This window comes from Microtus ochrogaster, chromosome X (genome assembly GCF_000317375.1).
Source record: "Microtus ochrogaster isolate Prairie Vole_2 chromosome X, MicOch1.0, whole genome shotgun sequence".
Classification (NCBI taxonomy): domain Eukaryota; kingdom Metazoa; phylum Chordata; class Mammalia; order Rodentia; family Cricetidae; genus Microtus; species Microtus ochrogaster.
Window position 1 is genome coordinate 48923823 of NC_022026.1, and position 14434 is coordinate 48938256.

Consider the following 14434-nt stretch of genomic DNA (forward strand, 5'->3'; position numbering starts at 1 on the left):
TGTAGTGCCTCCTAATGAGACTCTCCGGTAATATTAAATATGCTAATAAAATATAGAAACTTCAAACTGCCTTCCCGGTTTTCTTTTGAAGTGACTCCATTTGATTAAATAGAAAACTAGCCACTATTTTGTTAGTTCTCCTGTGGCTCTCAATTGTAGAAAGGCATTGGACTAAAGAACAGTTTGGGTAGGGTTATAAAATGGTTCTATCCAGAGTCCTGTCAATCTTGGTTGCCAAAGCCTAAAGCCAGTTAAGTGTGAAAACATATATGGATGTAACCACCTCATGAGAGCTTGAGAGAAAAATTGCTGGTCGTGTAGCCAATAGCCAGCATGAGCCTCTAGGAGTAGAGCCTCTGGGAAGGATGGCCGAGGATTGTTCCAGAAGGTAGATGAGCTGCTGCTACTGGCATGTTAATGATATCGTTGCTTTGAATTTCCACCTCTTCCTTCTAAAAACCCCGCAGACCACAGATCAGGTTTCTGTTTCCTTTTTGACAATAAGGAGTTAATTGAACAGCTGAAGCAATATAAATGTCGCATGAAATGGTTTTTGACAGTGTTTTCAAGTGCATTTCCTTTAAAACCCATGTCTTTCTAGTCTTAAGGAATATTTTCCTATTTCTTTCTCCTAATTATCCACAAATTACATCAATGCTTTCTAAAATTCACCCTCTTTTGACCCAAAGAACGATTTTTCTCCCTTCATTTACTGAATTTTTCTTTTCTATTTTATACTGATGTGGCTTGCCTTTGCAAACAGCAGTCTGGTCCTGCCTGGGTGGAGTATGGTCCCCTTGGAAGTAGTCATGTGACTGCTGAGATTGCAGCCCATTACTTGGGCACACCCCTCTATAGCCAAGCCAGAAACAGCAGGGTTGTGGCAGACAGCCACGCCTTAGAGGCTTGATCAGCTTCTCCAGGATGTGTATATCCAGGCTTGCCTTCCACACTGGAACGCACAGTAGTTGGGCCCAGTTCTAGCTATTGCTCTCTCTCTCTCTCTCTCTCTCTCTCTCTCTCTCTCTCTCTCTCTCTCTCTCGTGTTTATTTAAGCAAAAACTTACCCTACAAAGATGTGAAGTGTGCCTTTGTGTGTATGTGTCTGAGGGATGCTCTAGAGAGTGATGAAACTGTACCTCTTTCTTTTCAGACCTCTGAATTCTTTCACAAGCAAGGTTTTTCATCTTTGCTCCTCCCAAAACACCTGGAGTGAGGAAACTCTCTGCAGTGGCCCAGCGGAAGATACAGGTAATAGGTTTCTTTTGCACTTAGGCATTGTGGGTCAGCAAAAATCATATACTATAAATGTATATTATACTGAGAGAGGGAATAAGTACTCCTTAGAGTATATTTTATGGCTTTGTAATTTCTCAGAATGTTTTTTTTTTTCAGCGTTGCTGTTTGTAAAGCCAAGTGGCATCATTTAACAAGAGTGTACTTTGTACTCTAAAGACTTGTAGCCTAGCCCAAATGAATTTGATTTTTTGAAAAACTCTGTGGTTTCCTTGGGTAAAGGCTAAGAAATGAGGCCAGAGACAAACGAGGAAAGGACCTCCAAGGCAGTTCCTTCATGGGGTATTTTCCTCATCCATCTATCCAATTTCATATTTGGAATTTTCCCTTTCCTTCGGCCCCATATACTCTCAGAAGACTGCCACATTCCTATCTGCGTGTAAGAATTGGCGATATTTCCTTGCAGTGGTCAAGAATTCCGTTTATTGATTTAGTCCTTCTAGAGAATGACAGACTAGACCCTGAAATGGAGGCCTAGCTAGCCTTTAGTGGGCAAGCCTTTTCATTTTTGTTTGTTTTCCAGACACAGTCTCACTTTAGAACACAGATTGACCTGGACCTTACAATGTGGCCTGGGCTGGCTTGGAAGGCAAGGTGTTTCTCTGAAATACAGGGATTATAATGTGAACCACCACGCTCATTTTAGGTCTCCTCTCCCCACCCCACCACACTCCCTGACTGCCTCTTTGCCGTGGCTTATGTATACCAGGCTGGCTTTAAACTTACTGAGGCTGTTTTAGAACTCCTTTTCCTCCTGCCTCCACCTCCCAAGTGCCAGGATCATAGGTATGGGCTACCATGCCCCGCTATCATCAGTCTTTAATGATTGTTAAGAGGTTTTAGTGCTACCACTAATAACCTCAAAGAATATGATATTTAGTTTGTGAGTCTTGTTTTCTTCATAAAATGGAATGATGATTCTACCTTGAAGATGTGCTCTGAAAATTCACTAGAATACTCTAAACATAAAGCACTTACTAAGTGAGTAAATAGTAGTGATTTAGCTTATTGTCATTATGGTTAACACAGATTCAAGCACACTGCTGGGGACTAGGAGATCCCACTTCTTTGTGAATTGTTGGTTATCCCAGATTCTTTAGATACCCATGGGGTTTAGCCTCTGAGAAGCCCCCCAAAACTCCTTCTGAAGGAAGTGAGCTGAGCACACACAGCCCCTCCTAGCTTTATGCCTTCTAAGAAGGGTTGCTCTTTGTTTAAGCCAGCTTTGTTTTCAGCAAGCTCTTCACTAAGTACCCAGTACAAGCCTTGTCAGGTACGTGCCCTTACCCGGTTTTCTTCTGCACGATCTGAGGTATAAGGGAATTAAAAACAAGCTGAATTCAAATTCTAGTTCGTCAGACTTTAAAACCAAGGCTCTCTGGGCCAGCGTTAAGTGGTTAGGAACAACAGCTTTTTGTGAGATGCTTTCCTTCAAGAGTCCCTTGCTAGGCTCTTTGGACAACAGTGATCGGCTTAGAGAGTCACAATGCCTATTATTGTGAGAAGTCTTACAGTAAGGAAACCTGTTAACCTTACCCTCTCCTGAACCTCTCAGATGGTGGGACCTGTACCTCTACAATCATAAAGCACAGAGAGAGTCGAACTTTTGGTAACCCGATGCCAGTGCAAACTGCTGCCTGGCTATGATAATTTCAGATGCACAAACAGCGACTTTCAGACCCTTTCCAGGAGCTGAGACAGTTTCCTGATTGTTTTCTATTCTTTCATCTGATGGGTTCAAGGAAGAATCGGCACATCAATCTCGCATGTCTCTCCTGGTTCATCTAAGACCCTGAACATAGGCAAATGGTATGATATTCTTGGTAGAAGAGAGCTGCGGAAAGGACGTATTTGGTGCAGTCTGCCAGCCATTTCTCTACCCGACTCGATCTCCCTTAAGTATATCTAGACCACAGACAGCAGGCTGCAGAACCTCTGTTTCAGCAAGTGGTAATAAAAATGCAGAATGAGAGCCTGATGAGGTACCTGTCCCTCTTTCTTCCCAGTGAATGTCTATACATTTCATGGAGAATAAATTACGCCTTCCTGCCAAATTCCCATTATGATGGCGAGGAAGGGCTTGATGACAGGGCCAGGTTCCCGATTTTACTTCCGAAGGGCCAGAGCTTGAGTAGCAATTTTCCACCAAACCAATCCCTTTAGGAAAGAAAAGTTGTACTTCTGACATGGCGGGGGAGCGGGGAGGGAGCTGCAGAGCTGACATCCAAAGCATTGTCAGAAGGGGACTCACGGTCAGGGTGGCTGAGCCCAGGTGTGGGAGTTGGACAGAGATACACTTTGTAATCAAAACGAATGCCAAGAAGGAATAAAGGCAAGTTGGGGAGGCTGGGCTAGCACTTAGGAAGCTCTGGAGATGAAGCTGACTCCAGTGTCAGCTTTTGTTCTTTCCACGCATTTTCAGCCTTGCAATTCCAGTGGAAAGGGTGAAAACTGCAGGACACCAAACAATTCCACCCTCCAGGCCTCCCCGAAGTACACTGTACAAACCTAGTAGAAGCCCTTCTTTTGCAGACTGTCCATGACTGTCGCGTTCGCCCTTTTAAAGCACCCTTGGTATGATCTTAGAGAAATTTTCATGGTACAAGTTGTCAGCCCAAGTGGAGCTTTAGAAACGCCTGAGAAACCCATGCCCACCCCCACCCCCCGCCCCGTGCCGAGCCTGAGAGTTCCTCAGGGAATCGCTTCTACAGGCTGTTAGGGCACTAAGAGCTCTGCTAGCGCTGACAAGGGGTGGGGATCGAAGCAGCTCAGGCTGCACTGAGGAGTGGCAACACTGAGGAGTGGCAAGTCTCTAAATCATCTTTATCAGTTGTTCGGTCAGAGGTGGCCTCGGAAGCACATGGACACCGGGCACAAACTGTTTCTCCCTCTGCTTCAAAGTCTAGGTTGGGTAGCCTGAGTCAGCTTTTCCAGTCTCGATTTGGCTCATGTTCTGGTGAGAGCTAAACAGAACTGTTTGTCTCTTTGTCCTCCTCCCTTCCTTTATTCCTCGTCCATTAATGGAGAGAGAATAATAGGCTTAAAATAATTTAATAATTTATAACATGCAATTATAATAGTCAATTACTGTTTCTAACAACCAAATGATTCTAGAACAATTATTTCTTTCCATCATGATTTTAAAATATGCTTTCACAAAGGCTAGATAAGGACTACCCACTTCTACTTTAATAAAAGGCTTTTATACCATCAAAATAGCACATATTTGTGTATACAATGATGCAATAGTAATGATTTTTCGTAATTAAATTTTAAGGAACTCTGGCTTAGAAATATTCAGCATTTATCAAACACAGTCTATGTGAATGCATTGTACAGGTACCTACAATTCAAGGGGCATTCAGGGAGAAAGCTTTGAGCATAGAGCCCACAGTGTGCAGAAATGGACTCAAGTTGGCAAGCTTTTTAAGTTTCTCGTGACTCTTTTGTTCTGTTTTGAATTTTCGAGACAAGCTCTTCCTGTGTCTTAACTTAGGATGGCCTCAAGCTCTTATTTTTACAAATTAATGAACTTTCTTCTCTCAAGTTCTTTACATTTTTTTCTATTGCATATATTTATTTTGTGTAAATGTGTGGGACCGGTTACAACACGGATTGGAGGTCAGAAGACAGGACTGTGAGGTTAGTTCTTTTCCACTGTGTGAGTTCCAGGATTGAACATAGGTCATCAGGCTTGGTGGCAAGTGCCTTTTCCCACTGTGCCATCTTGCCAGCCCTTTGGGACAGTTTCATACATGTATGTCGTACATCCTGATTGTTCTCATCGTCACTCTCTCTTACTGCCTTCCCATCCCTGTCACACTCTGTTCTCCCTGTTGGTCCCTTCACCATGTTCATGTCCTTTTATTTTGTTTTGTGGCCCACCAAGTTTAAGCAGGGTCGTTGGTGTGTCCTTGGGTATGGAACTAGCTAATGAAGTCTGACCGGTTGACTGGGTGACTACATCACTGAAGACAATGATTGACCTCATCCAGAACCCTTCAGTAGCCATTAGTTCAGCAGTGAGAGATAGGGCCCTGTGTGCCTATCCTCCATCTGATACTGGGTACTGACAGGGTCAGTTCTTTCCTGTGCTTCAAACTCTTGAGTCTGAATGCTGAGATTATAGGCATGTGGTAATGAATCTTGTGTCATTTTGTTCTGTGATGGATTAACTTTGAGGGGGCTTAGATCCAAATAGCTTTGGAGATGCACTGCTTGTTTTTTTTTTTTGGCAAAGAAAAACATCAGTATTAAGCTATATCACTTCCTGTTATCTAGTCTGTTTGTTGCCTGCTCAAGGCCCAACTCTTAAAAGTATTTTATAAGTTATTTATGTGTATCAGTGTTTTACCTATATGTATGACTATGAACCGTGTGCATGTCTGGTACCCATGGAGGCTAGAAGAAACCATTGGCTCCTGGTACTGGAGTTAAAGATGATTGTGAGTCAACATGTGGGTGCTGGGAATAGAGCCCGAATACTATGGAAGAGCAGCCAGTGATCTTAACCACTGAGCCATCTCTCCAGCCTCTCAAGTTCCTACTCTTACAATTCATAAAAATGGGTAAAGGAACTAGCATAAGGAAGGAGCAAAACCCAAAAGGAATATGGATGCTATGGGAAGATAGTGTGTTTGGCTTGGGAAATGTAGGTTGCCTCCATCAAAGTTCCCAGAAGGGTACACTTTATTGTTTCTTTTAATAGTTCTGGGGATTGAACTTGAGGTTCTTGGGCATGCTAGGGAAGAGTTCTACCACTCAGCTACACCCCCCCAGCCCATGACTCTGTTTCAGGGCAGATTCCAAGACCCCAGGTTTTAAAAAAAAAGTCTGATTTTATTGGTAAGGCCTGGGGATCTGCATTTTAATCCCTTTCCCCAATGGAAAGCACTAAATTGGAAATAGCTGCTCGGTCTAGAATAATAACTTCAAAGGATGGGGAAAGAACTTGCTTTCTCATAGGTAACCACAAATGACCTTTAAGGAATTCCTGAGAGTGGAAATGGCACCCTAATTAAAACACTTAGAAAAGAATAGGTGCCCCAAGCTACAGGCTTGTAATTGCGACTGGGAACATTCACTTTCAAATAGACAGATTGAACACATTTCTAGGAAAACGATTGCAAGGTAGAATCGCGGGTTTGCTAACATTCGCTCTCTAGTAAAGACTGTCAAACTTGGTTGCATATTAGAATTATTTGGAAAACTTTAACAGCATCTTTATTCTAATATCTATATTCTAATATATAATATATATTGTATATATAATGAGTATGTATATGTATACACATTCTATATTATTGTTTAGGTAGGTGTGTGTATATGTTAATCTATACGTTGTGGAGACCAAAGGACAATTTTATGTATTATTTCTCAGAAGCTGTCCACATTGCTTTTTTGAGACAGGGTCTCTCATAGGCCTAGAAATTTTTGCTTAGGCTAGGCTGGCTGATCACCGAGAGAGAGGAATCTGTTCATATTTTGCCTTCTCATTGCTTGCTTTACAAGTGTGTACTACCATACCTGGTTCGTTTTGTTTTGAACCAGGGTCCTGGAGATGAAACCCAGGTTCTTATACTTGCACAGCAAGAACAGTACTGACTGAGCCATCTCCCTAGCCACCTCCTCTGATGTTTAATCACCATCCAGTAACAAATCTCAGTGGGTTGCTCCTGGGCATCAGTCTTTTTTAAACTCCTAGAGATTCTGATTTAATGGTTCAGGCTGAGCACTGGGAGTTTTAAAAAGCTCCTTAGATAATTCGAATTGCTAACAAAATTTGACTATAGGTCTATATGACACTAAGCAAGTTGCTTAACCTCCTTATACTTTGTATACCTATTAATTGTAAAGATCTTTTTTTACACCTTTAAATGTCTGTGATTCCTTTATTGAAATCTCAACAAACTGACTGTTTTCCTCCCTCCTTCCCCAGACTACCTCCTCCTTCATCGCCTCTACTTCCTCTTCCCCACCTCCTGAACAAATATTCTTAGGCTTATAGATTATGATCGTAGTGGATCTATAGTAATCCCGAAGAACCATGTGGACTGTCATAAGGCGCATTCTGCCTTTGAACGTGAGCTCGTAAACATTTTTATCCATGTGTTGTGTGACAAAACTTTTCCTGGAGAGCTGGCAACACACAAATCTACCCACCCCAGATAGGAAGCCCATGACAGACCGAAGTATGGATACCACCAAAGTCCAACTTGGTGAACCACTGACTTTAATTGGGGTTACTTACGGGTATGGGCCAGAGGTTACAAGAGCAGAAATGCCTTGAAGACAGCTGCATCACAAAGTCCACCCCAGCGTGGGTGACAGCTTACAAAAGCTGGGAACCTGGAGCACACTGCACAGCCTGCAGGCAGCTCAACAGGTTGGAGAGTGCTTTCCAGGTGATTCCCTTGGTCTAAACCTCTTCCAGGCAGCTTGGCTAGCTTCTGCTTCTTTCAGGCAGCTGGTCTGGTCTGCTCTCAGAGTCTTTACTGTTTGGCTCCTCTGACAATGAGAAGCTTGTCTGAGAGGACTCTAGGTCGTCTTCCTTGCTTACTCTAGCCACAAGGAGCCTAGTGAGAATCTGGTCAGTTTCAGGGACTTCCTACAGCTATTTTGAGTTGTTTACCTCCCTGCTTAAAGAGCTTCCCTGCAGGATAGGATATTTCAATCTTGGTAGAAGCTGTTATATAACACCATGATTTAGAAAACAAATATGCAAAGGGGGAATTTAAGGATTTCAGATTATGAATTTGGGGGAGGTCTTGGGCCTTGGTTGTTTTGTTGTTGTAGTTGTCTTGTAAGGAGCATTTGTCCTTAGTGTTTCTAAGGAATAGCCAAAAATTTCACTTGAACTTGGTTTTTTGGCATAGTTAAATGTTTTCATCTCATAGTCAGCTTCCAATTTGTGGTTAAGAGCACCGATACGTTTAATTGCTTTTAACTTAAAGCCAAAGAAATTGAATTACATTAGCTCAATTGGTAGAGTGTTTGCCTAACATGCACGAAGCCTCCAGCACTGCATAAACTGAACGGTACATTATCTGTTATCCTAGGGCTTGCAAAGTGGAGGAGAAAGATTAGGAGTCTAGGTCATCCTTGATTGCATAAGGAATTTGAGGCAAGCCTGGGTCACATAAAACTCAATCTCAAAATGAAGCAAGACAAGCCCCCAAATGCAAAAACAAAACCACCACTAACAAAACAACCCACAAAAGAAATTCCCATCCAACTTGAAATGACCCTATATTTAGAAGGATTAATTGACACAATATATAACAAAATCAGTTCTGATTAGAAAATCTGGTTGTTAAGGTTATTATTGATTACGAATAATTCCATAGTTAAATTTTATTTATTTGATTTTGGTGCTTGGACTTGAAATTAAAGCATCAGGCATGCCAAGAACATGAGCTAATTTCTAGCTTGGTCATCTTAATGTTTTCTTTCTTTAGCTGAGTTGAAAAATTTTTTAAAGTTTTTAGTGAAAGAAAAAACACAGTTGTTCTCTGTGGTCTTGTCAATAATTGTAAATAGGCCATCTGAAAGTATCACAAAATAACAGAAATGAACCCCAGCAGCAAACAATGAGATAAGGAGATGCTATTTTGCACAGAGGAAGCCTGTGGAAAGCTTTCATCAGGCGATTCCAAAAGCACTGATTGGGTGGCCTTATCTGAAGACTGTGGTAAGTACAAGGGGAGATGGCAAAGCTCTGGGGGCTGCCTCTGCCACATCTGAAAGCTTGTTTAAGGACGCACTCAAATTATGACTTGTAAGTTTTAGGGGAGGCCTTGAGCCTTCTGTTTTGCCAGGAAGGCTTTTCTTGACTGATTCTAAGGAATATTGCCAAAAACTCACTTTGATTTGATTTTTGGCATAGTTAAATGCATTGTTTCTGTCTCATAGTCAGCCTCCAATTTCAGCTTAAAAGCCTAGATAGATTTAATTACTTTGAGTTTTAAAGCCAAAACAACTGAATTATGTTAGCTCCTCCATATTCCATCCCCTGTATTTTAATTAGAAAATTATACACTCTTGCATTTCAATGTTTCTTTTCAGTTTTAGTGCCTGAATTCATACAAAGCTTGAAGTGACCCGAACATGGGAAACTATCATTTTGGTGTAGCAGCAAAAACTATCTATAGCTGTTTTATAGCTCTTCCTGTGGTTTGAAAAATAAACAAGAATCACTGTTCACATCCCATGATGAACGCAATTCAGAAGCAGAAAATGAATCGTGCTGGGAAGGGCCTTAGCTACCACGTTGTTGACGGGTGCTTTCTCTCCCTTCTTTGTCTTTCTCATTAGTATCTATGGTCTAAAGTGAATCAGTTGAGTGACTTCTTGAAGCATAAAGGGAGGAACTTCACACTCTCTCTTGGAACCAGAAGTTGAATTTGTAAGCATAATATGATCTAGAAGACATGGGCTGTAGGAGTTCTTCAGTGAAAGGCAACAAGTCGGAGAAAGGTGAGTGCTGGGAACAAGCCGGGTTTTATGAATGAAAAAGGATTAAGCTGGACCCACAATCCTTTCTGTTTCTTGTTTATTCCTGTGGTTCTGAAGATGCCCTGTAAAATTCTGTACTAAAAGATCAATATGTGAACTGAAGGTGAAATAGTGGGGGAATATGGGAAAACACCTGTAAAAAGATGTAGTTTTTAGTTTATGATATACTACAAGGTATTATTTAAGACATGTGTTTGATTTAATTTCAGTTAAAATGTTTCAGTAGAAAGTATCAATTTATATCTCAGTGACAGGGAAACGGAAAGACAATTGAATTTGTATAGCTACATCTTCTATTACTCATGTAATAGGTATCCCATACCTATGTGACATTTAGTGGTGGCATTAAATTTAATTAAATTTTATAGCTCAATGATTACATTTTTAAAAATATCTATTCATTGCAGAACTTTATGAGAATTGCCTTATAATTTAAAAATATTCTAGTGAGAATGCCAGGTAATCTGTATCCAAAAGAAGTCCGTTGCTTCTGCTTCTATGACATACCCACTTCTACCTTTAAAGAGAGACTTAGATGTTCCCTTTGTTTCCTTTGCGTGGAGGTGCTTTTCCATGGCTACTGGAATCTAGCTGAAACTCACTTACATGTTTAAGACATTTAGCTTTTGCAAGCAAACTAAAATAACAAGCTGGGGCAGCTAGATGAATGCTTCGCTCTTAAGTTCCATTCTTTCGTTATCTAAGTTACAAATTCTTTCATTGGTTTTTATCCTGTATCTTGGTTCAAAGTTTACCCTAGATTGATGGCAGAGAGTTGTGAGTGCAGAGTATTCTATCCTAATTAGTCTAGGGTATTTTCCTTTGGGAATCAACTGTTGTTCTCATCAACTGAATTGTGCGAGGTTTGCAAGCTAATTTCTGAAAGTAGGAAGGAACATGACAGGTGCGCTGTTTGGAATCTAAGTGTGCCAAACACTCATCCGGTAGCAGTAGTTTATTAACACAAACAGAGGAGACTATTTGCCTTATTTGTTTTTACAAAATGATTGAACAAATAGAGGATTTTATTATGATACCTTTCTTTTTTCTAGCTAACTCATACATTTTATTTTTTATTTTTATTTATTTATTTACTTTTATATTATTTAATTAAAAAATTCCACCTCTTCCCATTTCCCTCCCACTCCCCCATCCTCCTTCCCCTTCCTCTCCAGTACTAAGAGCAGTCAGGGTTCCCTGCCCTGTGGGAAGTCCAAGGTCCTCCCCCCTCCATCCAGGTCTAGGAAGGTGAGCATCCAAACAGGCTAGGCTCCCACAAAGCCAGTACATGCAGTAGGATCAAAACCCATTGCCATTGTCCTTGAGTTCTCAGTAGTCCTCATTGTCAGCCACGTTCAGGGAGTCAGGTTTGCAGAGAATTATGATACCTTTCTATGCACATCATTTACTTTATTATGCTCACATGTATTTTGCTGGCAGTGACCTTCATATCATCTTCTCCTACCAACTCCTTTACATTTTGTCTGATTTCTCGGTTTTATGAAACAATAAGCTTAGGCTGGAGAGAGGGCTCAGTAGTTAAGAGTAATCGCTACTCTAACAGAGGACCAGGGTTTGGTTCCAGAACCCACACAGTGGCTCACAACCATCTGTAACTCCAGTTCCAGGAAAAATGATGGTTTCTTCTGGCTTCCGCAGGCACCATGGTGTCAGACCCCAATAGTTTTTGTCTATTTCCATCTCCTCTCAATCTATAACAACTGTCAATTTGTGATCTATCTCTATGAACGTATACAGTCCAGACATTTTATTTCAATGGAACCATATACTATGTGGCCTTTTGTGTTTGGTTTCACTCTTGTTGTAACATCTATCAGTATTTCCTTCCTTTTTTAGATAATACTTTACTCTAAGAATAGGCCATATTATGTTTATCCCATTTATTAATTAGTAGATGCTAGGTTATAAGTTGTTTATGCTTTGCACACTTTTTGCTATTATGAACAATGTTTCTATGAACATTCATATATAAGTTTTGTATAAACATAGACTTTCACTTTTCTTAGGCATATACCAATGAGTAGACTTGCTGGGTCAAAAGGTTTAACATTTTGAGAAACCTCCAAACTATTTCCTCAAGTGACTAAACCATTTTTTTTCCTACCAACAATGTGTTAGTGTTACAAAATTTCCACATCCTTGGCAACAATTTTTATTGTCTTTGCTAAAACCGGACTAGCTGAACATAGCGGACAATGAAGACTACTGAGAACTCAAGAACAATGGCAGTGGGTTTTTGATCCTACTGCAAGTACTGGCTTTGGGGGAGCATAGGCAGTTTGGATGCTCACCTTACTAGACCTGGATGGAGGTGGGCGGTTCTTGGGCTTCCCACAGGTCAGGGAACCCTGATTGCTCTTCGAGCTGATGAGGGAGGGGGACTTGATTGGGGGAGGGGGAGGGAAATGGGAGGCGGTGGCGGGGAGGAGGCAGAAATCCTTAATAAATAAATAAATTTAAAAAAATAAAATAAATTATATTAGTGGGTATCAAGAAATATCTCATTGTAGTATTTATTCATACTTGCCTAATGACTAATGATTTGGGACTTCTTTTCATGTGTTGATTGACCACTTGTACCAGTCTCTTTAGATAAGTAAATATCTATTAAGATTATTCACACCCCCACTTTTTTTGAGCCAGGATGTCACTAGGGAGTCCATGGGCCTGTAACTTGCTGTTGCAATACAGATGCCCTTTGTTACTGCCTCCTGAGTGCTGGAATTACAAGCATGTGCTACCATGTCCAAACACCCATTTTTTTAAATTTATTTATTTATTTATTTATCGGTTTTTTTTTTTTTTTTGAGACAGGGTTTCTCTGTAGCTTTGGAGCTTGTCCTAGAGCTAGCTCTTGTATACCAGGCTGGCCTCGAACTCACGGAGATCCGCCTGCCTTTGGCTCCCAAGTACTGGAATTAAAGGCGTGAGCCACCACTGCCCGGCAGAACACCCATTTTTAAAACGTCATTATTTTATGCTATTTTGTTGTAAGAGTTATTTTTGTATGCTATAAAACGTTTTGTATGCTATCATTTGGAAAGTAGCTATACTTAACAGTGTTTGCCCACCTATCACTCAAATATGTAATTGTAAGTATTTTTCTCACTCAATGACTTGTCTTCAAATTTTGTTATTATTATTGTTTTTGAGGTGGTATCTGTAGTTCAGGCTGGCCTTGAACTCACTATGTAGCTGAGGCTAACTTTGAACTCCTGATCTGTCTGCCTCCACCTCCCAAGTGTGCACCACCATGTCTGGTTTAAGGCATGGTCCAGGCTGACCTTGAACTACTAATATTTCTGCCTTCTATTTTTTTAGCACTTGCCTACTAGCGTGTGGCCTTTTTTATTTCTTCTTATGCTGCCACTTCTTATTCTGTTTCTTCTTCTTCCTCCTCCTCCTTCTCCTCCTTTTCTTCCTCTTCTTTTGAATTGGAAAACGACAGTACTTTGTGTCATTTAGGTTTTGAACCAACAAACTTAATTAAGATTACTACTGAAGCACAGGTGAGGGGTATTTACAGAACCATGGACACTTTATCAGTGGCTATACTGCTGAAGAATATCTCCTTCCTTCTGCAACTGTTAACTGCCTATAGATTCCAGGGAGGGGCTGGAACTCACGAACCCTTACTCTTTAAATTTCTTTACTATGAAGTTAAAATATAACATCAAAAGTCCCTAAGAAATAGTGGAGAAGGTGCCTGAACTGGCCTTCCCCTGTAAGCAGATTGATGACTACCATAATTGTCATCATAGACCCATCATCCAGTAACTGATGGAAGCAGATGCAGAGATCCACAGCTAAGCACTGAGTCAAGCTTTTGGAGTTCAGTCACAGAGAGGGAGGAGTGATAATATGAGCAAAGGGATCATGACCATGGTAGGGAAATAGCACAAACTACGCCCTCTGAATGTGTGATAGTTGTGTGGCTTGGGCAGTCTGTGGGACCAGGATTTATCTTTAGTGCTTGAACTAGGGTTTTGGACTCATTCTTTTGCCCAGCTTAGGTATGGGGAGGAAGGCCTCTGTCCTGCCTCAACGTGAAGTATCAGACTTTGTTGACTCGACTTGGGAAGCCTTACCCTCTCTGAGGAGTGGATGGGGGGCTGGGGTGGGGGGATGTTGGGGGGAAGCAGGAGGAGGGGAGGAATTTGGGAACTGGGCTAGGTATGTAAAAGGAGAAAAGACTGATTTTAAAAATACATAGTTTTAATTGGAATATATACATATATATGCACACACACACACACATATATAACATCAAAAAGCAATTTTTGTAGCTGCCATTTAACTGTCGCCCTTGGGGGTTTAGTGGTGTCATCCTGGAGACCCAGGTTTATATTGCCTGACTGGGAGGTAGGTAGGGAGATGTGTGTGTGTGTGTGTGTGTGTGCGTGCGCGCGTGTGTGTGAGAGAGAGAGAGAGAGAGGGGGAGGGAGGGAGAGAGAGAGAGAGAGTGAGAGAGAGAGAGAGAGAGAGAGAGAATCTGTTTTCTTTCTGAAGAAATCTTTTGGATTTCAATATAAATTCAATACCAGAAAGTAAGTTCAAATAAAATGTTATGAATTAAAGAAAATAGGACAGAATAAAGGCTTCA

General features: G+C 41.1%; 1 protein-coding gene across 1 annotated transcript in view; it reads left to right on the forward strand.

Moving 5' to 3' along the window:
* The first annotated feature begins 1152 nt into the window (after positions 1 to 1152).
* Ppef1 (protein phosphatase with EF-hand domain 1) overlaps positions 1153 to 14434 on the forward strand; it is a 112394-nt gene continuing 99112 nt past the window's right edge. The window contains exons 1-2 of the mRNA XM_005358789.3: positions 1153 to 1251; positions 9610 to 9771. Coding sequence (XP_005358846.1) covers positions 9726 to 9771 — 46 coding nt within the window. The 5' untranslated portion in view covers positions 1153 to 1251; positions 9610 to 9725. The remainder of the gene's footprint in view (positions 1252 to 9609; positions 9772 to 14434) is intronic.